General features: G+C 60.8%; 1 protein-coding gene across 3 annotated transcripts in view; it reads right to left on the reverse strand.

Moving 5' to 3' along the window:
* The window catches only part of CAD (carbamoyl-phosphate synthetase 2, aspartate transcarbamylase, and dihydroorotase), a 31323-nt gene that overhangs the window by 8852 nt on the left and 1416 nt on the right, over positions 1 to 21055 (reverse strand). For all 3 annotated transcript variants that reach the window (XM_073557797.1, XM_073557796.1, XM_073557798.1), the window contains exons 2-28: positions 14955 to 15094; positions 10700 to 10829; positions 10442 to 10584; positions 10216 to 10357; positions 8545 to 8716; positions 8272 to 8457; positions 8083 to 8195; positions 7857 to 8005; positions 7628 to 7759; positions 7291 to 7524; positions 6841 to 7062; positions 6568 to 6756; positions 6087 to 6211; positions 5882 to 6015; positions 5656 to 5768; positions 5336 to 5583; positions 4999 to 5245; positions 4557 to 4655; positions 3551 to 3775; positions 3280 to 3462; positions 2822 to 3040; positions 2575 to 2742; positions 2268 to 2450; positions 1175 to 1279; positions 845 to 1084; positions 679 to 760; positions 43 to 209 (exon numbers count right to left, since the gene is read on the reverse strand). In XM_073557797.1, coding sequence (XP_073413898.1) covers positions 43 to 209; positions 679 to 760; positions 845 to 1084; positions 1175 to 1279; positions 2268 to 2450; positions 2575 to 2742; positions 2822 to 3040; positions 3280 to 3462; positions 3551 to 3775; positions 4557 to 4655; positions 4999 to 5245; positions 5336 to 5583; positions 5656 to 5768; positions 5882 to 6015; positions 6087 to 6211; positions 6568 to 6756; positions 6841 to 7062; positions 7291 to 7524; positions 7628 to 7759; positions 7857 to 8005; positions 8083 to 8195; positions 8272 to 8457; positions 8545 to 8716; positions 10216 to 10357; positions 10442 to 10584; positions 10700 to 10829; positions 14955 to 15094 — 4490 coding nt within the window. The remainder of the gene's footprint in view (positions 1 to 42; positions 210 to 678; positions 761 to 844; positions 1085 to 1174; positions 1280 to 2267; positions 2451 to 2574; positions 2743 to 2821; positions 3041 to 3279; positions 3463 to 3550; positions 3776 to 4556; positions 4656 to 4998; positions 5246 to 5335; positions 5584 to 5655; positions 5769 to 5881; positions 6016 to 6086; positions 6212 to 6567; positions 6757 to 6840; positions 7063 to 7290; positions 7525 to 7627; positions 7760 to 7856; positions 8006 to 8082; positions 8196 to 8271; positions 8458 to 8544; positions 8717 to 10215; positions 10358 to 10441; positions 10585 to 10699; positions 10830 to 14954; positions 15095 to 21055) is intronic.

A 21055-nucleotide genomic window follows, 5' to 3' on the forward strand; every position in this document is an offset into this window, starting at 1 on the left:
TGCGGTGGCCGCCCTGACCAGGACCCTGGTGGCCGCTCTGACCTTCTGTGCCAGTGACAAGCTGGAAGTGTCGGTGATGGCAGGGTTGGTGTTGGGCATAGCGCACACCATGGTGACACCGCCCGCCAGTGCCGCCGCCGTCCCAGAGGAGAAGTCTTCCTTGTGTGTGGCCCCGGGCTCCCGAAGGTGAACGTGGACATCGATCAGACCTGAGGATAAACAAGAAAAAATAAGACCATGCCCCCCAAAAGTGAGGGCGCCCATCGGGAGTCTCATCGGCACACGAGAACATCCACAACCAGCAGACGACATCAACAAAACTAACGTAAGGGAAAACCACAGAAAATGCTCAGAGACAATAATGTCACCCCCCTCCCCCCGTGTGCAGATTGGGGGGGATTCTGCCATGAGCGGACAGGCTTCTCTCGCTCAGCCCTGTCGTCGATCTCCCCGCGATTAGTAACACACGGCACTGATGATCGACAGCCGCTCTTCTCTGGGGATTACATGTTGGAAATTAAGTGCTAATTTTCACCCTTTGGATCGGGCCGGACCCCCAATTATTTTTTAAAATGAAACCTCCGCAGCCCTTAATGTCCCTTTGTTGCCCCCTTCACCCTCAGGCCTCTCCGCGGCACTAGACCCACCCCCCCATCGCTCCTGGTTTTGGCTCCTCACCGGGCAGGCGGATGAGTTTCTGGGAGGTCATGCAGTCCACGTGGGTCTTCACCGGAGGGGCCGCTCTGATCTGTCGGAGAGCCTGCAGGAGACGCAGATAAGGGAGGCTGCTGCCCTGACACTACGTCTTGTGCTGAGCCCACCCTGTGTGCCCCTCGTCACTCACCTCCACAAACAGCTTGGTGCACTTGATGTCAATGATAAGGGGCACGGAGTAATCCACGGCCAGGCGGCGGGTGCGGTACCCACGCGTCACGAAGGAGGAGAGGCGGCGGCCCCCTGAATTCCTCATGGAGAGGTTGATGACCAGGTCAAAGTGGTTCTCGGCTAGATGGTCCATGATGCTCCGCTGCTTCAAGGACCCATCGCCGTCCGGATCCTCAAAGGGCCAATCCATGGCCTTCACCTGTAGAGAAGGGGGCGTTATATGTAGCCACAAGTCACTGGGGCGGAGCTGCGAGTCACTGGGGCGGAGCAGCGAGTCACATGACGTTACCTTGATGCCGTGTTCCGTGTAGAAGTCGGCAGTGCCCACACTGGCAACCAGACTGTACCCCAGGCTCTCCAACGTCCGCACCGCGGGGAGCAGCTCGCTCTTATTCTGCAAGACAGAGCAGTCACTCCGATCACATCCAGAGCTGCGCTCTACAGATCAGATTTACATTTGAGGTTATGAAATTCGCCCGACTAATTCTGACACATTGCAGAACATTCCACGTCAGATGCAACCGTGCGAGATTCCCATAATGCCCTGCAGCTATGGCGTCACATGATACAGCACAGTCAATCAGGAGTGACCATCAGAGCAAGTATAAAAGCCGAGGCAGGAAATGCAGCAGCCACTTAAAGTGCTAATCTGGAGGGTGAGAGGACGTCAGAGCTCACTAAGAGATGGGAAAAGAAAGCTACAAAACCCTGCACAGATCCTCCACACAGTTACATGTTGTACAACTGCAGCAGTGAAGAAGATGAGAGTAGTAGTCTGCAAATAAGACTCCAGTGAGAGGGACAGCTGGAGAGGTCAGCATCAGCCTCAGTGTGACTGATGTCCTGCCGCTGCATCATACGATGTGCAGCCCCAATGGCCAGCGGGTCCATGCCTGGTCATACAATGAGTACCCACTAATAGTAAAGGGTCCCATATGTGGTCATACGTGTACCCTTAATGGTCAGAGGGTCCTTACATGGTCATACAATGTGTTCCCTCGATGGTCGGAGGGTCCATACAACACGTACCCTCGATGGACAAAGGGTCCGTAAGTGGTCATACGTGTACCCACTAATGATCTGAGGGTCCTTACATGGTCATTCAACGTGTACCCTTGATGGTCAGCGGGTCCATACAACGTGTACCCCCTGATGGTTAGAGGGTCAATTCGTGGTCACAAAACGTGTACCCACCAATGGGCATCGGGTCCATACGTGTACCCACCAATGGGCAGCGGGTCTATACGTGTGTACCCACCGGTGGGCAGCGGGTCCATACGTGTACCCACCGGTGGGCAGCGGGTCCATACGTGTACCCACCGGTGGGCAGCGGGTCCATACGTGTACCCACCGGTGGGCAGCGGGTCCATACGTGTGCATACCTTGTAGCTGCCGATGGTCAGCAGGATGTTATTGTGGGGGATCTTGAAGCCGGTGCTCAGCATGGCCTTCAGGTACGCCTCATAGCGGTTCTCCCCGAAGCAGGCGACCTCCCCCGTGCTCGTCATCTCCACCCCGAGGACCACGTCTGCTCCAGCCAGGCGGGAGAACGAGAACTGCGGCACCTGAGGGACGGAGGTCAGCGACAGGGGTCACAGAGGTCAGCGACAGGGGTGGGAGGTCACAGAGGTCAGTTACGGGGGGTGGTCACAGAGGGCAGTGATGGGGGCTACAGACGCCATCACTAACCTTCACTCCCACAATGCCTGTGCCGGCCATGAGTCCAACAGGCTCCACCTCTTCTCCCATGATGACTTGTGTTGCTAGGGCAACCAGATCCACCCCCAGCGTCTTGGATACGAAGGGGAAGGAGCGGGAGACGCGAACATTGCACTCAATCACCTTCAACTGATCGTCCTGGGGAACATCGAAGGGTTAATAGTGACCCCTTTGTGCCCATGCAGTGCATTGTGGGAGACAGGTACCATCTTGTTACCTTGGCGATGAGCTGCAGGTTAAAGGGTCCGGTCACCTGGAGCTCCAGCCCCACCGCGTGCACAATGGCCTTGATCCGCTCCAGGGTTTTGGGGGTGATGTCCTGAGGAGGGGTGACCAGCGTGGCGTCTCCAGAGTGCACCCCCGCATTCTCCACGTGCTCCGAAATGGCCACAGCTACCACCACGCCGTCACATGCCACCGCGTCCACATCGATCTCCTGATCACACAGGACGCCGTCAGCGAGGTCAAGTAATTATCCTAACCGTGACCCACATGATGTCTGCCAGCCCCCCGCTGACTGTCGGATCACCCCACTTATCTCTGCCGATCACTCCCGCTGACAGCTGGATCCCCTCATGTCTAGTGCCCCCCCAATTACCTCTAGCGATCTCCTACCTCTGATCCCCCCACTTATCCCACCTCCCCCACTGATCCTCCAGACTCCACCACATGAACCTTGGCTTCTTGGATGTACTTGGAGATGACCACTGGATGCTCCTTGGACACGGCCACTGCACTGGACAGAAACTTCTCCAGGTCGTCATCCGAGTAGGCCACGTTCATGGCGGCGCCGCTGAGGACGTATGATGGCCGCACCACGCAGGGGTACCCGACCGCGTTACAGAACTGCAGCGCAGACTGGAGATGGGAAGACGGAGGGTCAGAGACAATGGGTCACCCCGGCTCTCCACCCTGGAGTCATCCGACCCTGCCCCCGTCCACTCACCGAGGTGTCTGACAGCTCCCTCCACTGTGGCTGACTGATCCCGATGGTGTCCAGCAGGCGGGAGAACTTGAAGCGGTTCTCAGCAGAGTCTATGGCCTCGGGAGAAGTACCAAGGACGCGGCACTGCTGACGGTGCAGGGCCATGGCGATGTTATTGGGGAGTTGCCCCCCCATAGACAGGATGATCCCCTCGGGGTTCTCAAGCTCGTAGATGTCCATCACCACCTGCAACATACAAAACACGGACCGTCACCAGAAACACTCTGCGGTGCGGCGACTGTGCTAAACACAGGAGAATACTGCAACCAGCCCCGATCCCCCCTACACCCACCACGGCCTCCCCAGACACAGGAGAATGCTGCGACCAGCCCCGATCCCCCCTTCACCCACCAAGGCCGCCCCAGACACAGGAGAATACTGCGACCAGCCCCGATCCCCCCTCCGTGACCACCCCAGACACAGGAGAATGCTGCGATCAGCCCCGATACCCCCTTCACCCACCACGGCCGCCCCAGACACAGGAGAATACTGCGACCAGCCACGATCCCCCTCCACCGCACCAGACACAAGAGAATACTGCGACCAGCCCCCATCCCCCTCCACCGCACCAGACACAAGAGAATACTGCGACCAGCCCCCATCCCCCTCCACCGCACCAGACACAAGAGAATACTGCGACCAGCCCCCATCCCCCTCCACCACGGCCGCCCCAGACACAGGAAAATGCTGCGACCAGCCCCGATCCCCCTCCATCGCACCAGGCACAGGAAGATTGATGGGACCAGCCCCGGTCCTCCTCCACCACACAAGGCACAGGAGATTGATGGGACCAGCCCCGATCCCTCCTCCACCGCACAAGGCACAGGAGACTGATGGGACCAGCCCCGATCCCCCCCTCCACCGCACAAGGCACAGGAGATTGATGGGACCAGCCCCAATACCCCCTCTACCACACCAGGCACAGGAGATTGATGGGATCAGCGATCCCCTGGCGATTATCACTGACCTCAAAAGAAATCTCATCGAAGTAGAGGCGGTCGCACATGTCGTAGTCGGTGCTCACAGTCTCCGGGTTATAATTCACCATGATCGTCTTGAACCCCATCTGCGAGGAGAGAAATCACCGTGACCCCGAGTGCCAGAGCCCCGACCAACCCCTTACCCCTTGACCAGCAGGGAGGGAAGACCCCTGACCTGATAACACATGACTGCTGCTCAGGGGTGACTGGAGGATCGGAGACCATGTAACAGTAGAGTAGTGAGTGTAGCTCTGGAGGTGACTGGAGGATAAGACACCATGTAACAGCAGAATAGTGAGTGCAGCTCTGGAGGTGACTGGAGGGTTAATTGCAGCACATGATCAGTTTGCAGTGACGGTGGGGCAGGACTGGGCAGTCTCGGGGCCAATTTTCCGATGCAGCCGTTTCGCTCTGGTATCAGCTCCTCACCTTACGCAGTTCCTGGATGCAGCCCACCGCACACCAGTCGAACTCCACGCTGCTGCCGATGCGGTACACCCCAGATCCTATGACCATGACGTGCGGCTCCTGGAAGTCTAAGTCGTGCTCAGACCCGTTGTAGGTCAGGTACAGGTAGTTGGTCTGCGCCGGCCACTCCGCGGCCACAGTGTCGATCTGCTTCACCTGCGGCAGAATCCGCCATTCCTTCCGCAGCTTCCGGACAGCCAGCTCCGTGCTGCAGGAGAAGGAGCGTTACATGGGGCCCTCCCGGACAAATGAGGGGCCGACAGACAAGGGGGCTGGGGTCCCCGACAGACAACGTCACCTCTGCACGGCCTGGGCGATCTGCTTATCGGAGAAGCCCAGCTGCTTGGCGCGTAGCAGGGCGCTGCGCGGCATGGCGCTCTCCTCCTGGCACGCCTCAAGCGTGGCCACGTGGTCAGTGATGTTCTTCATCTTGTGCAGGAACCAGCGGTCTATCTTGGTCAGCTCATACAGACGCTCGATGCTGTACCCAGCGCGCAGGGCGGCCGCCAGCACGAAGATCCGCTTATCGGTGGGCGTGGACAGTTCCTGGCAGAGGGAGGAGCTTAGTTTTCCCGCCTCACACGACCCCTGACCTCACATCAGAGACCCCCGGGTTACCTCATCGGACGCAGACTTCACCGTGTGATCAAACCCCACGCAGTTCTCGTCCACCATGCGCAGAGCTTTCTGGAAAGCCTCCTCGAAGCTGCGGCCCACCGACATCACCTCCCCTGAGATCAGAGGTCACAGTCATCACAAGGGCTGACAACAGCTCCAGCGGACGCTGGGTGACAACCCCCTGGGGGCCGCAGAGGCTGTGCACATGGCGCCCGTCCGCACTCACCCACGCTCTTCATGGAGCTGCCAATCTTGGTGCTGACCCGCAGGAACTTGCTGAGGTCCCAGCGCGGGATCTTCACCACGCAGTAGTCCAGGCTGGGCTCGTAGTTGGCAGTGGTGGAGTTGGTGACCGAGTTCCTGGGGAGAGAAGGGGAAACTTATAGAGATCCACATCCCCCCCGGGGGCAGCGGCCGCAGTCCTGCCATACCTGAGGACCGGCAGCGGGATGCCCAGCGCCAGCTTGGCTGCCACATACGCCAGCGGGTAACCGGTTGCCTTACTCGCCAGAGCGGAGCTGCGAGACAGACGGGCATTCACCTCGATGATGTAATACTGGAGAGAGAGAAGAGATACATGGGGGTCGGACCTGCACCCTCGAAACACAGCCGAGACATGAGGGGGTCCGACCTGCGCCCTCGAAAACACAGCCAAGACATGAGGGGGTCCGACGTACACCCCAAATCACACAGCTGAGACATGAGGAGGTCTGACCTACGCACCAGATCACACACGAGACATGAGGGAGGCCAACCTGCGCCCTCAAATCACATACACACCTGGCACATGAGAGGGACGGAAATGTGCCCCAGATCTCACACACGAGACATGGGGGGGGGGGCCCCGACCTACGCACCAGATCACACACGAGACATGGAGGGCCCGACCTATGCCCTGGATCTCGCACCCACCTGCTCAGACTCGGGGTTCAGGGCGTACTGGATGTTGCACTCCCCCACAATCCCCAGGTGCTGGATGACCTTTATGGCCGTGTTGCGCAGCAGGTTGTACTCCCGGTCATTCAACGTTTGGCTCGGCGCCACCACGATGGATTCTCCAGTGTGAATGCCCAGCGGGTCCACGTTCTCCATGTTACACACCTGCAGGGGGCAGAGTTCAAAATGTAAAACATGCGAGGGCCATGACACTGCTAAGAGGGCCCAGCGGGGACAGGCGGCACTCACCGTCACACAGTTGTTGAATGCATCCCGCACCACCTCATACTCGATCTCCTTCCAGCCCTTCAGGGACTTGTCCACCAGCACCTGCGTCGTGTGGGCAAACGCCTGGCAAACCAGCGCCGTCAGCTCCTCCCTGGAGTTCGCAAATCCAGATCCCAACCCGCCCAGGGCGTAGGCCGAGCGCACCAAGACCGGGTACCCGAGGCGATCAGCGGCCGCCTGAGCCTGTGAGGATGAGAGGAGGTCAGAGGAAACCTCACAACACCTGCTGGTTCAGCGTCTGCAGGGCGAGTCATGCCTTGGTGCACTGTGGGGGTTGTAGTACAGGGCAATGGTCTCATACAGCGTGACCTCTGCTGCTGCAGTGTCTGCAGGGTGTGTCCTTGTACACGGTCTCATGTGGTGCAGTGTCAGGATAGTGGTGGCCACCCGTCTGTAGCTCAGGCCACTTGCCTGTTCTAGCGAGAAGGCGGCTTCGCTTGGAGCAACGTGCTCTCCGATTTCCTCCATCTTCTCCACAAACACCTTCCGGTCCTCGGTCATCTCGATGGAGCTGACTGGCGTCCCGAGCACCCGCACGTTGTACTTCTCCAGCACACCACGCTTGGTCAGCTCCACCCCGCAGTTCAGTGCTGTCTGACCACCGAAAGTCAACAGGACGCCGTCCGGCCGCTCGTTCTTAATCACCTGCAGATTGGAAAATTAGAAGCCCGAAATTATGGAGGACAGGAGAGCCCCCACACCAGCTGCCGCCAGGCCCCACCACCAGCCGTCGGCCGGCCCCACCTACCTGAGTCACGTATTCCGCTGTGATGGGCAGGAAGTACACCTTGTCAGCCAGTCCTTTGGAGGTCTGCACCGTGGCAATGTTTGGGTTAATGAGCACGGTCTGGATGTTCTCCTCCTTCAAGGCTTTAATGGCCTGAATGCAAAGGATTGTGGGAAATGACCGACTCTGCAGCAAAAGGCGCCCTTACCCCGATCCCTTGACAACCACCTCGGGCGGTCTCAGACGTTACCTGAGAACCCGAGTAGTCGAACTCCCCAGCCTGCCCGATGGACAGTCCCCCAGAGCCCAGGATCAGAACCTTCCGGGGGCGAGCGCCCTGCAGGTCAGCCACGGACGGTGCGTCTCTGTAGGTCAGGACTTCTTCAAGACGTTCCTTCACTGAGACGACAACATAGAGGGATCTCATCATGCCAAGAAACTTAGCTGTGCCCATGGGCCCAGAGACCTCCGCCTACCTGTGCTCAGTCCCGTCTTCCCAGCTTTCATGTCACGTACGGTCTCCAGGAAGACATCGAACAGACAGACAAGGTCCATGGGTCCAGCGCGATGTTCAGGGTGGAACTGCACACTGGAGGGAGAAGGCGACACAGGGGTCAGGCCAAGTGCAAGCCTGAGACCACCGCCGTACAACAATGCCCACCTACCTGAAGAACGGCCTGGAGTCATGGACTATTCCCTCGTTGGAGTGGTCATTGGCATTGGTGAAGAGCGGGCCCCAGCCGTCTGGGAGGGTGCTGGGGTCCACCGCATAGCCGTGGTTCTGGGATGTGATGAAGCAGCGCTGGGACCCTTCGTGGATACATGGCTGGTTGTGACCACGGTTCCCGTACCTGCAGAGACGGCAGAGGAGACTGAGCGTACGAGACCCCTGAAGATGGGAGACCACCATGATGCCGACCTGCACACCGGGCACTTACTTCATCTTGTAGGTCTTGGCTCCGATCACCAGGGACAGGATCTGGTGCCCCAGGCAGATGCCGAACACTGGTCTCGGGTTCTCCTGCTCCATGAAGCGCTGGATGTGGAGCACAGACTGACGGCAGAAGACGGGGTCTCCGGGACCATTACTGAGGAACAGCCCGTCAAACTCTGCGGGGATGAGAAACATGATGTCTCTATGGGTAAAGGCCTAATTTATAGGTTTAACCTGGAGATCTGATTTCTAGACCAGCCTCTCAGGTTAATATTCTAATTGCCGGTTTGTGACTGGACTATGGCTACTTTACCAATGAATACAGTATTTTCCTCTGAACACTCTGTGTAACCTTTCTTCCTCATAGCAAATATACAGTGTCCGGCTGCAATTTGGCATCTCCCTTCACAGGCACCAGAAGGTGTGAAATGTCTCCAATCCTGTGCCTTCCCAGGAAGGCCCCTGGGGTCTAAAACGGCCACTTCTCAGACCTGCCGCCTAAGGACAGATGCTACTTACCTGCCGGCCATACATATTTTCACTACACATGAGAATGGCCATCTTGTCTGCAGCCCCTGCTGGATCAGGGTCTGCACAGAACGTGCTATGCTGTATTGCATTGTGGGTGATGTTGTGAACCAGACGCCGAAGCGCTGCGCAGTGTCTGCCCCCCATAGACGTTATTCCCCGAATGTGCACACAGCAGCACTGGGGCAAAGGTGACGACGACGCGAGGGGACCCCTCCCCCCACAGCCAGACAGGATGCAATGTAGGGCAGAAGGAATGTGGGCAGCTGCCAGGAGGGTGAGAACTGGCACAGATCCCGGCTCTCGTAACACATCGACCTTGGCACAGTCATGATCTTCACCTGGAGGAGCCAGCAAGTGTGAGAACACATATACATGCCCTATGTGACGCCAGCTGGTGCGAGACCCCGTCCACGCTCCCTGTGTGACGACAGCTGGTGTGAGACCCCGTCTACTATGTGACGCCAGCCGGTGTGAGACCCCGTCCACTATGTGACGCCAGCCGGTGTGAGACCCCGTCCACGCGCCCCATGTGACGCCAGCCAGTGCGAGCCCACTTGTACGCGCCCCGTGTAACGCCAGCCAGTGCAAGCCCACATGTACGTGCTCCGTGTGACGCCAGCTGGTGCGAGCCCACTTGTACGTGCCCCGTATGACGCCAGCCGGTGCGAGCCCACGTGTACGTGCCCCGTATGACGCCAGCCGGTGCGAGCCCACGTGTACGTGCCCCGTATGACGCCAGCCGGTGCGAGCCCACGTGTACGTGCCCCGTGTGACTCCAGCCAGTGCGAGCCCACGTGTACGTGCCCCGTGTGACGCCAGCCGGTGCAAGCCCACGTGTACGTGCCCCGTGTGACGCCAGCCAGTACGAGCCCACGTGTACGTGCCCCGTGTGACGCCAGCCAGTGCGAGCCCACGTGTACGTGCCCCGTGTGACGCCAGCCGGTGCGAGCCCACGTGTACGTGCCCCGTATGACGCCAGCCGGTGCGAGCCCACTTGTACGTGCCCCGTGAGACGCCAGCCGGTGCGAGCCCACATGTGCGGCCCCGTGTGACCCCAGCCGGTGTGTACATCTGCACTTCCAGGTTTGAGCACCATGATTTACACACACTCCTCCAGGACAGGCATCCATTGCCTCCTTGTTACCTTGGCCATCGATGGGCGAGTCCCAAGGCAGCACGGTCACCTCGGCGCCTCTTTGGCACAAGCAGCGGATCTGGTTATACTTCAGACCACAGTCCAGAGCAGCGATCTTCACGGCACCTCCAGGGTTAAACACACGAGGCTCCTGCAGGCACACAGCAGTAAGGACACAGCTCACTCAGCCCGGCACCCGGCATCAAGGGCCCCGCACCCACCTCCTTGCACGCACCTTCAGTGACACCTCCTGCACCAAGTTCCTCTTCCCGGGGTCGTCATACGGCACCTGCTTCTCGTCGCTGCCCGGTGGGATTAGTTTACCCAACATGGTGCCCGTCTCGCGGATTTTCTTGGTGAGGGCCCGGGTGTCAACACCTGAAGAAAGCAAGACGGTGGGTATGAATATCGCCTTCCAGGGGTGGTGGTATGTACAGAGAGCATATACGGGGGAGGGGTATGCACCGACGCCCCCACCCCCGCAGCCTCATACCTTGCAGTCCCGGGACCCCCTGCTCCTTCAGCCATTGGTCCAGCGACTTGCTGCAGCTCCAGTGACTTGGCTTCTGGGAAAATTCCCCCACGATGATGCCGGCGGCGTGGATCTGACCAGACTCGAACCACTGCGAGGAGATGGCGTATCACAAAGAGCAAACATTGCCGCCGGAAACCGCCGCACCCCTCCCCCAGTCACACAAGGGCGTCAGCAAGGGGATGGAGTCTCCACAGGGATGGAGAAAAGAATTACAGATTATGACACCATGGCGAGCTGCTCCCCCCGGCCCCGCCACCACACCATGGCGAGCTGCTCCCCCCAGCTCAGCCACCACACCAGGGCGAGCTGCTCCCCCCAGCTCAGCCACCACACCAGGGCGAGCTGCTCCCCCCAGCTCAGCCACCACACCAGGGCGAGCTGCTCCCCCCCACCACGACACCATGGCGAGCTGCTCCCCCGGCCCCGCCAGCACACCATGGCGAACTGCTCCACCCCACCACGACACCATGGCAAGCTGCTCCCCCCGGCTCTGCCACCACACCATGGCGAGCTGCTCCCCCCGGCCCCGCCAGAGCCGCCAGCACACCATGGCGAACTGCTCCACCCCACCACGGCGAGCTGCTCCCCCCCCGCACTGCCACGACACCATGGCGAGCTGCTCCACCCCATTACGACACCATGGCGAGCTGCTCCACCCCACGGCGATCTGCTCCCCCACCGCACGACAACACCATGGCGATCTGCTCCCCCACCGCACTATGGCGAGCTGCTCCACCACTGCCACGACACCATGACGAGCTGCTCCCCACACCGCCACCATATCATGGCAAACTGCTCCACCACCACACCATAATGAGCCACTCCCCCCCCCCACATCATGGCAATCTGCTCCCCCCACATCACGGCGATCTGCTCCCCCCGCGCCATGACACCATGGCAAGCTGCTCCTCCCACGCCACAACACCAAGGCGATGTCAGCGAGGGTGGGGAAGTCTCCACAAGGATAGAGAGAAAAATTACTGATAACGCCCACCAGAGCGAGACGCTCCCCTCAGCTCGCCACGGCACAAGCGCGAGCCGCTTCCACCGTCGCCACAAGACCAGCACAATCCCCCCCACAACGACACCATGGCGAGCTGCTCCCCCCACCACCGCCACAATAATACCACAAGCTGTTTCCCGCCGCAACCGCGATGACACCAGAAGGGTGGAGCGCTAATGGAGCGGGCCAGTCACGTGATGTAATGTCAGCACCCCACCACAGGCTCCGGGCACACAGCCCATCTATAGATGCCCTCAATAGGCTCCGGGCACACAGCTCATCTATAGACCCCTCAATAGGCTCCAGGCACACAGCTCATCTATAGACGCCCTCAATAGGCTCCAGGCACACAGCCCATCTATAGATGCCCTCAATAGGCTCCGGGCACACAGCTCATCTATAGACCCCTCAATAGGCTCCAGGCACACAGCTCATCTATAGACGCCCTCAATAGGCTCCAGGCACACAGCTCATCTATAGACGCCCTCAATAGGCTCCAGGCACACAGCTCATCTCTAGACGCCCTCAATAGGCTCCAGGCACACAGCTCATCTCTAGACGCCCTCAATAGGCTCCAGGCACACAGCTCATCTCTAGACGCCCTCAATAGGCTCCAGGCACACAGCTCATCTCTAGACGCCCTCAATAGGCTCCGGGCACACAGCTCATCTCTAGAGCCCCTCAATAGGCTCCGGGCACACAGCTCATCTCTAGACGCCCTCAATAGGCTCCAGGCACACAGCTCATCTATAGACGCCCTCAAAAGGCTCCAGGCACACAGCTCATCTATAGACGCCCTCAATAGGCTCCAGGCACACAGCTCATCTATAGACGCCCTCAATAGGCTCCAGGCACACAGCTCATCTATAGACGCCCTCAATAGGCTCCAGGCACACAGCTCATCTATAGACGCCCTCAATAGGCTCCAGGCACACAGCTCATCTATAGACGCCCTCAATAGGCTCCAGGCACACAGCTCATCTATAGACGCCCTCAATAGGCTCCAGGCACACAGCTCATCTATAGACGCCCTCAATAGGCTCCAGGCACACAGCTCATCTATAGACGCCCTCAATAGGCTCCAGGCACACAGCTCATCTATAGACCCCCTCAATAGGCTCCAGGCACACAGCTCATCTATAGAGCCCCTCAATAGGCTCCGGGCACACAGCTCATCTATAGAGCCCCTCAATAGGCTCCGGGCACACAGCTCATCTGTAGACGCCCTCAATAGGCTCCAGGCACACAGCTCATCTATAGACGCCCTCAATAGGCTCCAGGCACACAGCTCATCTATAGACGCCCTCAATAGGCTCCAGGCACACAGCTCATCTATAGACGCCCTCAATAGGCTCCAGGCACACAGCTCATCTATAGACGCCCTCAATAGGCTCCAGGCACACAGCTCATCTATAGACGCCCTCAATAGGCTCCAGGCACACAGCTCATCTATAGACCCCCTCAATAGGCTCCAGGCACACAGCTCATCTATAGACGCCCTCAATAGGCTCCAGGCACACAGCTCATCTGTAGACGCCCTCAATAGGCTCCAGGCACACAGCTCATCTATAGATCCCCTCAATAGGCTCCGGGCACACAGCTCATCTATAGACGCCCTCAATAGGCTCCGGGCACACAGCTCATCTGTAGACGCCCTCAATAGGCTCCGGGCACACAGCTCATCTATAGAGCCCCTCAATAGGCTCCGGGCACACAGCTCATCTATAGAGCCCCTCAATAGGCTCCGGGCACACAGCTCATCTGTAGACGCCCTCAATAGGCTCCAGGCACACAGCTCATCTGTAGACGCCCTCAATAGGCTCCGGGCACACAGCTCATCTATAGAGCCCCTCAATAGGCTCCAGGCACACAGCTCATCTATAGACCCCCTCAATAGGCTCCAGGCACACAGCTCATCTATAGAGCCCCTCAATAGGCTCCAGGCACACAGCTCATCTATAGACGCCCTCAATAGGCTCCAGGCACACAGCTCATCTATAGACGCCCTCAATAGGCTCCAGGCACACAGCTCATCTATAGAGCCCCTCAATAGGCTCTGGGCACACAGCTCATCTATAGAGCCCCTCAATAGGCTCCGGGCACACAGCTCATCTATAGATGCCCTCAATAGGCTCCAGGCACACAGCTCATCTCTAGACGCCCTCAATAGGCTCCAGGCACACAGCTCATCTATAGAGCCCCTCAATAGGCTCCGGGCACACAGCTCATCTATAGATCCCCTCAATAGGCTCCGGGCACACAGCTCATCTATAGACGCCCTCAATAGGCTCCGGGCACACAGCTCATCTGTAGACGCCCTCAATAGGCTCCGGGCACACAGCTCATCTGTAGACGCCCTCAATAGGCTCCGGGCACACAGCTCATCTATAGAGCCCCTCAATAGGCTCCGGGCACACAGCTCATCTGTAGACGCCCTCAATAGGCTCCAGGCACACAGCTCATCTGTAGACGCCCTCAATAGGCTCCGGGCACACAGCTCATCTATAGAGCCCCTCAATAGGCTCCGGGCACACAGCTCATCTATAGACGCCCTCAATAGGCTCCGGGCACACAGCTCATCTATAGATTCCCTCAATAGGCTCCGGGCACACAGCTCATCTATAGACGCCCTCAATAGGCTCCGGGCACACAGCTCATCTGTAGACGCCCTCAATAGGCTCCGGGCACACAGCTCATCTATAGAGCCCCTCAATAGGCTCCGGGCACACAGCTCATCTGTAGACGCCCTCAATAGGCTCCAGGCACACAGCTCATCTGTAGACGCCCTCAATAGGCTCCGGGCACACAGCTCATCTATAGAGCCCCTCAATAGGCTCCAGGCACACAGCTCATCTATAGACCCCCTCAATAGGCTCCGGGCACACAGCTCATCTATAGACACCCTCAATAGGATCTATAGACACCCTCAATAGGCTCCAGGCACACAGCTCATCTGTAGAGCCCCTCAATAGGCTCCAGGCACACAGCTCATCTGTAGACGCCCTCAATAGGCTCCAGGCACACAGCTCATCTGTAGATGCCCTCAATAGGCTCCGGGCACACAGCTCATCTATAGAGCCCCTCAATAGGCTCCAGGCACACAGCTCATCTATAGACTCCCTCAATAGGCTCCAGGCACACAGCTCATCTATAGACGTCTTCAATAGGCTCCGGGCACAAAGCTCATCTGTAGACGCCGTGACTTCTTACCTTACTAAGCCCAAACTCATCCAGCTCATCCTCAGGGACACCGTAGTTACCAACAAGCGGGTAAGTGAGAACAAGGATCTGGGATTTATAAGAGGGATCCGTCAGGGCCTCGGGGTAGCCCACCATGCCCGTCTGGAACACTAGACGGAGAAACAGAAACAGAGGTCAAAGCGTCAACAGCAACCCTCCTAATACCAGACACACGGGGCCACAATGACTCCTCACTCATCACACATCTCCTCCTGTCCCTTCTATTCTCACACATCCCCCCCCCTCCTCACACATCCCCGTCCTCCTCCTCACACATCCCCGTCCCCCTCTCCTCCTCACACATCCCCGTCCCCCTCTCCTCCTCACACATCCCCGTCCCCCTCTCCTCCTCACACATCCCCGTCCCCCTCTCCTCCTCACACATCCCCGTCCCCCTCTCCTCCTCACACATCCCCGTCCCCCTCTCCTCCTCACACATCCCCGTCCCCCTCTCCTCCTCCTCCTCACACATCCCCGTCCCCCTCTCCTCACACATCCCCGTCCCCCTCTCCTCCGCCTCCTCACACATCCCCGTCCCCCTCTCCTCCTCCTCCTCACACATCCCCGTCCCCCTCTCCTCCTCCCCCTCACACATCCCCATCCCCCTCTCCTCCTCTCCCTCACACATCCCCATCCCCCTCCTCACACATCCCCCTCACACATCCCCATCCCCCTCCTCACACATCCCCGTCCCCCTCCTCACACATCCCCGTCCCCCTCCTCACACATCCCCGTCCCCCTCCTCCTCACACATCCCCGTCCCCCTCCTCCTCCTCCTCACACATCCCCGTCCCCCTCCTCACACATCCCCGTCCCCCTCTCCTCCTCACACATCCCCGTCCCCCTCTCCTCCTCACACATCCCCGTCCCCCTCTCCTCCTCACACATCCCCGTCCCCTCCTCCTCCTCACACATCCCCGTCCCCCTCTCCTCCTCACACATCCCCGTCCCCCTCTCCTCCTCACACATCCCCCTCTCCTCCTCCTCCTCACACATCCCCCTCTCCTCCTCCTCCTCACACATCCCCCTCTCCTCCTCCTCCTCACACATCCCCCTCTCCTCCTCCTCCTCACACATCCCCGTCCCCCTCTCCTCCTCACACATCCCCGTCCCCCTCTCCTCCTCACACATCCCCGTCCCCCTCTCCTCCTCCTCCTCACACATCCCCGTCCCCCTCTCCTCCTCACACATCCCCATCCCCCTCCTCACACATCCCCCTCACACATCCCCATCCCCCTCCTCACACATCCCCGTCCCCCTCCTCACACATCCCCGTCCCCCTCCTCACACATCCCCGTCCCCCTCCTCCTCACACATCCCCGTCCCCCTCTCCTCCTCCTCCTCACACATCCCCGTCCCCTTCCTCACACATCCCCGTCCCCCTCTCCTCCTCACACATCCCCGTCCCCCTCTCCTCCTCACACATCCCCGTCCCCCTCTCCTCCTCACACATCCCCGTCCCCTCCTCCTCCTCACACATCCCCGTCCCCCTCTCCTCCTCACACATCCCCGTCCCCCTCTCCTCCTCCTCCTCACACATCCCCCTCTCCTCCTCCTCCTCACACATCCCCCTCTCCTCCTCACACATCCCCCTCTCCTCCTCCTCCTCACACATCCCCGTCCCCCTCTCCTCCTCACACATCCCCGTCCCCCTCTCCTCCTCACACATCCCCGTCCCCCTCTCCTCCTCCTCCTCACACATCCCCGTCCCCCTCTCCTCCTCCTCCTCACACATCCCCGTCCCCCTCTCCTCCTCCTCCTCACACATCCCCGTCCCCCTCTCCTCCTCCTCCTCACACATCCCCGTCCCCCTCTCCTCCTCCTCCTCACACATCCCCGTCCCCCTCCTCACACATCCCCGTCCCCCTCCTCACACATCCCCGTCCCCCTCCTCACACATCCCCGTCCCCCTCCTCACACATCCCCGTCCCCCTCCTCACACATCCCCGTCCCCCTCCTCACACATCCCCGTCCCCCTCCTCACACATCCCCGTCCCCCTCCTCACACATCCCCGTCCCCCTCCTCACACATCCCCGTCCCCCTCCTCACACATCCCCGTCCCCCTCTCCTCCGCCTCCTCACACATCCCCGTCCCCCTCCTCACACATCCCCGTCCCCCTCCCCTCCTCCTCACACATCCCCGTCCTCCTCCTCACACATCCCCGTCCCCCTCACACATCCCCGTCCCCCTCTCCTCCTCCTCACACATCCCCGTCCCCCTCTCCTCCTTCTCACACATCTCCGTCCCCCTCCTCACACATCCCCGTCCCCCTCCTCCTCCTCACACATCCCCGTCCCCCTCCTCCTCCTCACACATCCCCGTCCCCCTCCTCCTCCTCACACATCCCCGTCCCCCTCCTCCTCCTCACACATCCCCGTCCCCCTCCTCCTCACACATCCCCGTCCCCCTCCTCCTCACACATCCCCGTCCCCCTCCTCCTCCTCACACATCCCCGTCCCCCTCCTCCTCACACATCCCCGTCCCCCTCCTCCTCACACATCCCCGTCCCCCTCCTCACACATCCCCGTCCCCCTCCTCACACATCCCCGTCCTCCTCTCCTCCTGTTCACACATCCCCGTCCCCCTCTCCTCCTCCTCCTACATCCCCATCCCCCTCTCCTCCTGTTCACACATCCCCATCCCCCTCTCCTCCTACATCCCCATCCCCCTCTCCTCCTCCTCACACATCCCCCTCCTCCTCCTCACACATCCCCGTCCTCCTCCTCACACATCCCCGTCCCCCTCTCCTCCTGTTCACACATCCCCGTCCCCCTCTCCTCCTCCTCCTACATCCCCATCCCCCTCTCCTCCTGTTCACACATCCCCATCCCCCTCCTCACACATCCCCATCCCCCTCTCCTCCTCCTCCTCACACATCCCCGTCCCCCTCCTCACACATCCCCATCCCCCTCTCCTCCTCCTCACACATCCCCCTCCTCCTCCTCACACATCCCCGTCCCCCTCCTCCTCCTCACACATCCCCGTCCCCCTCCTCACACATCCCCGTCCCCCTCTCCTCCTCACACATCCCCCTCCTCCTCCTCACACATCCCCGTCCCCCTCTCCTCCTCACACATCCCCGTCCCCCTCTCCTCCTCACACATCCCCGTCCCCCTCTCCTCCTCACACATCCCCGTCCCCCTCTCCTCCTCACACATCCCCGTCCCCCTCTCCTCCTCACACATCCCCGTCCCCCTCCTCACACATCCCCATCCCCCTCCTCAAACATCCCCGTCCCCCTCCTCAAACATCCCCGTCCCCCTCCTCACACATCCCCGTCCCCCTCTCCTCCTCCCCCTCTCCTCCTCACACATCCCCGTCCCCCTCCTCACACATCCCCATCCCCCTCTCCTCCTCCCCCTCTCACATCCCCGTCCCCCTCCTCACACATCCCCATCTCCTCCTCCCCCTCACACATCCCCATCTCCCTCTCCTCCTCACACATCCCCGTCCCCCTCTCCTCCTCCTCCTCACACATCCCAGTCCCCCTCTCCTCCTCCTCCTCACACATCCCCATCCCCCTCTCCTCCTCCCCCTCACACATCCCCGTCCCCCTCTCCTCCCCCTCCTCACACATCCCCGTCCCCCTCTCCTCCTCACACATCCCCGTCCCCCTCTCCTCCTCCTCCTCACACATCCCAGTCCCCCTCTCCTCCTCCCCCTCACACATCCCAGTCCCCCTCTCCTCCTCCCCCTCACACATCCCCGTCCCCCTCTCCTCCTCCCCCTCACACATCCCCGTCCCCCTCTCCTCCTCCCCCTCACACATCCCCGTCCCCCTCTCCTCCTCCCCCTCACACATCCCCGTCCCCCTCCCCCTCACACATCCCCGTCCCCCTCTCCTCCTCCCCCTCACACATCCCCGTCCCCCTCTCCTCCTCCCCCTCACACATCCCCGTCCCCCTCTCCTCCTCCCCCTCACACATCCCCGTCCCCCTCTCCTCCTCCCCCTCACACATCCCCGTCCCCCTCTCCTCCTCCCCCTCACACATCCCCGTCCCCCTCTCCTCCTCCTCCTCACACATCCCCGTCCCCCTCTCCTCCTCCTCCTCACACATCCCAGTCCCCCTCTCCTCCTCCCCCTCACACATCCCAGTCCCCCTCTCCTCCTCCTCCTCCTCACACATCCCCGTCCCCCTCTCCTCCTCCCCCTCACACATCCCCGTCCCCCTCTCCTCCTCCCCCTCCCCCATCCCCGTCCCCCTCTCCTCCTCCCCCATCCCCGTCCCCCTCTCCTCCTCCCCCTCCCCCATCCCCGTCCCCCTCTCCTCCTCCCCCATCCCCGTCCCCCTCTCCTCCTCCTCCTCACACATCCCCGTCCCCCTCTCCTCCTCCTCCTCACACATCCCCGTCCCCCTCTCCTCCTCCCCCATCCCCGTCCCCCTCTCCTCCTCCCCCTCACACATCCCCATCCCCCTCTCCTCCTCCTCCCCCTCACACATCCCCGTCCCCCTCTCCTCCTCCCCCATCCCCCTCTCCTCCTCCCCCATCCCCGTCCCCCTCTCCTCCTCCTCCTCACACATCCCAGTCCCCCTCTCCTCCTCCCCCTCACACATCCCAGTCCCCCTCTCCTCCTCCCCCTCACACATCCCCGTCCCCCTCTCCTCCTCACACATCCCCGTCCCCCTCTCCTCCTCACACATCCCCGTCCCCCTCTCCTCCTCACACATCCCCGTCCCCCTCTCCTCCTCACACATCCCCGTCCCCCTCTCCTCCTCACACATCCCCGTCCCCCTCTCCTCCTCACACATCCCCGTCCCCCTCTCCTCCTCCTCCTCACACATCCCCGTCCCCCTCTCCTCACACATCCCCGTCCCCCTCTCCTCCGCCTCCTCACACATCCCCGTCCCCCTCTCCTCCTCCTCCTCACACATCCCCGTCCCCCTCTCCTCCTCCCCCTCACACATCCCCATCCCCCTCTCCTCCTCTCCCTCACACATCCCCATCCCCCTCCTCACACATCCCCCTCACACATCCCCATCCCCCTCCTCACACATCCCCGTCCCCCTCCTCACACATCCCCGTCCCCCTCCTCACACATCCCCGTCCCCCTCCTCCTCACACATCCCCGTCCCCCTCCTCCTCCTCCTCACACATCCCCGTCCCCCTCCTCACACATCCCCGTCCCCCTCTCCTCCTCACACATCCCCGTCCCCCTCTCCTCCTCACACATCCCCGTCCCCCTCTCCTCCTCACACATCCCCGTCCCCTCCTCCTCCTCACACATCCCCGTCCCCCTCTCCTCCTCACACATCCCCGTCCCCCTCTCCTCCTCCTCCTCACACATCCCCCTCTCCTCCTCCTCCTCACACATCCCCCTCTCCTCCTCCTCCTCACACATCCCCCTCTCCTCCTCCTCCTCACACATCCCCCTCTCCTCCTCCTCCTCACACATCCCCGTCCCCCTCTCCTCCTCACACATCCCCGTCCCCCTCTCCTCCTCACACATCCCCGTCCCCCTCTCCTCCTCCTCCTCACACATCCCCGTCCCCCTCTCCTCCTCACACATCCCCATCCCCCTCCTCACACATCCCCCTCACACATCCCCATCCCCCTCCTCACACATCCCCGTCCCCCTCCTCACACATCCCCGTCCCCCTCCTCACACATCCCCGTCCCCCTCCTCCTCACACATCCCCGTCCCCCTCTCCTCCTCCTCCTCACACATCCCCGTCCCCTTCCTCACACATCCCCGTCCCCCTCTCCTCCTCACACATCCCCGTCCCCCTCTCCTCCTCACACATCCCCGTCCCCCTCTCCTCCTCACACATCCCCGTCCCCTCCTCCTCCTCACACATCCCCGTCCCCTCCTCCTCCTCACACATCCCCGTCCCCCTCTCCTCCTCCTCCTCCTCACACATCCCCCTCTCCTCCTCCTCCTCACACATCCCCCTCTCCTCCTCACACATCCCCCTCTCCTCCTCCTCCTCACACATCCCCGTCCCCCTCTCCTCCTCACACATCCCCGTCCCCCTCTCCTCCTCACACATCCCCGTCCCCCTCCTCACACATCCCCGTCCCCCTCCTCCTCACACATCCCCGTCCCCCTCTCCTCCTCCTCCTCACACA

The sequence above is a fragment of the Dendrobates tinctorius genome, unplaced genomic scaffold (assembly GCF_039654945.1).
Source record: "Dendrobates tinctorius isolate UK_male_01 unplaced genomic scaffold, ASM3965494v1 ptg000251l, whole genome shotgun sequence".
NCBI classification, from domain to species: Eukaryota; Metazoa; Chordata; class Amphibia; order Anura; family Dendrobatidae; genus Dendrobates; species Dendrobates tinctorius.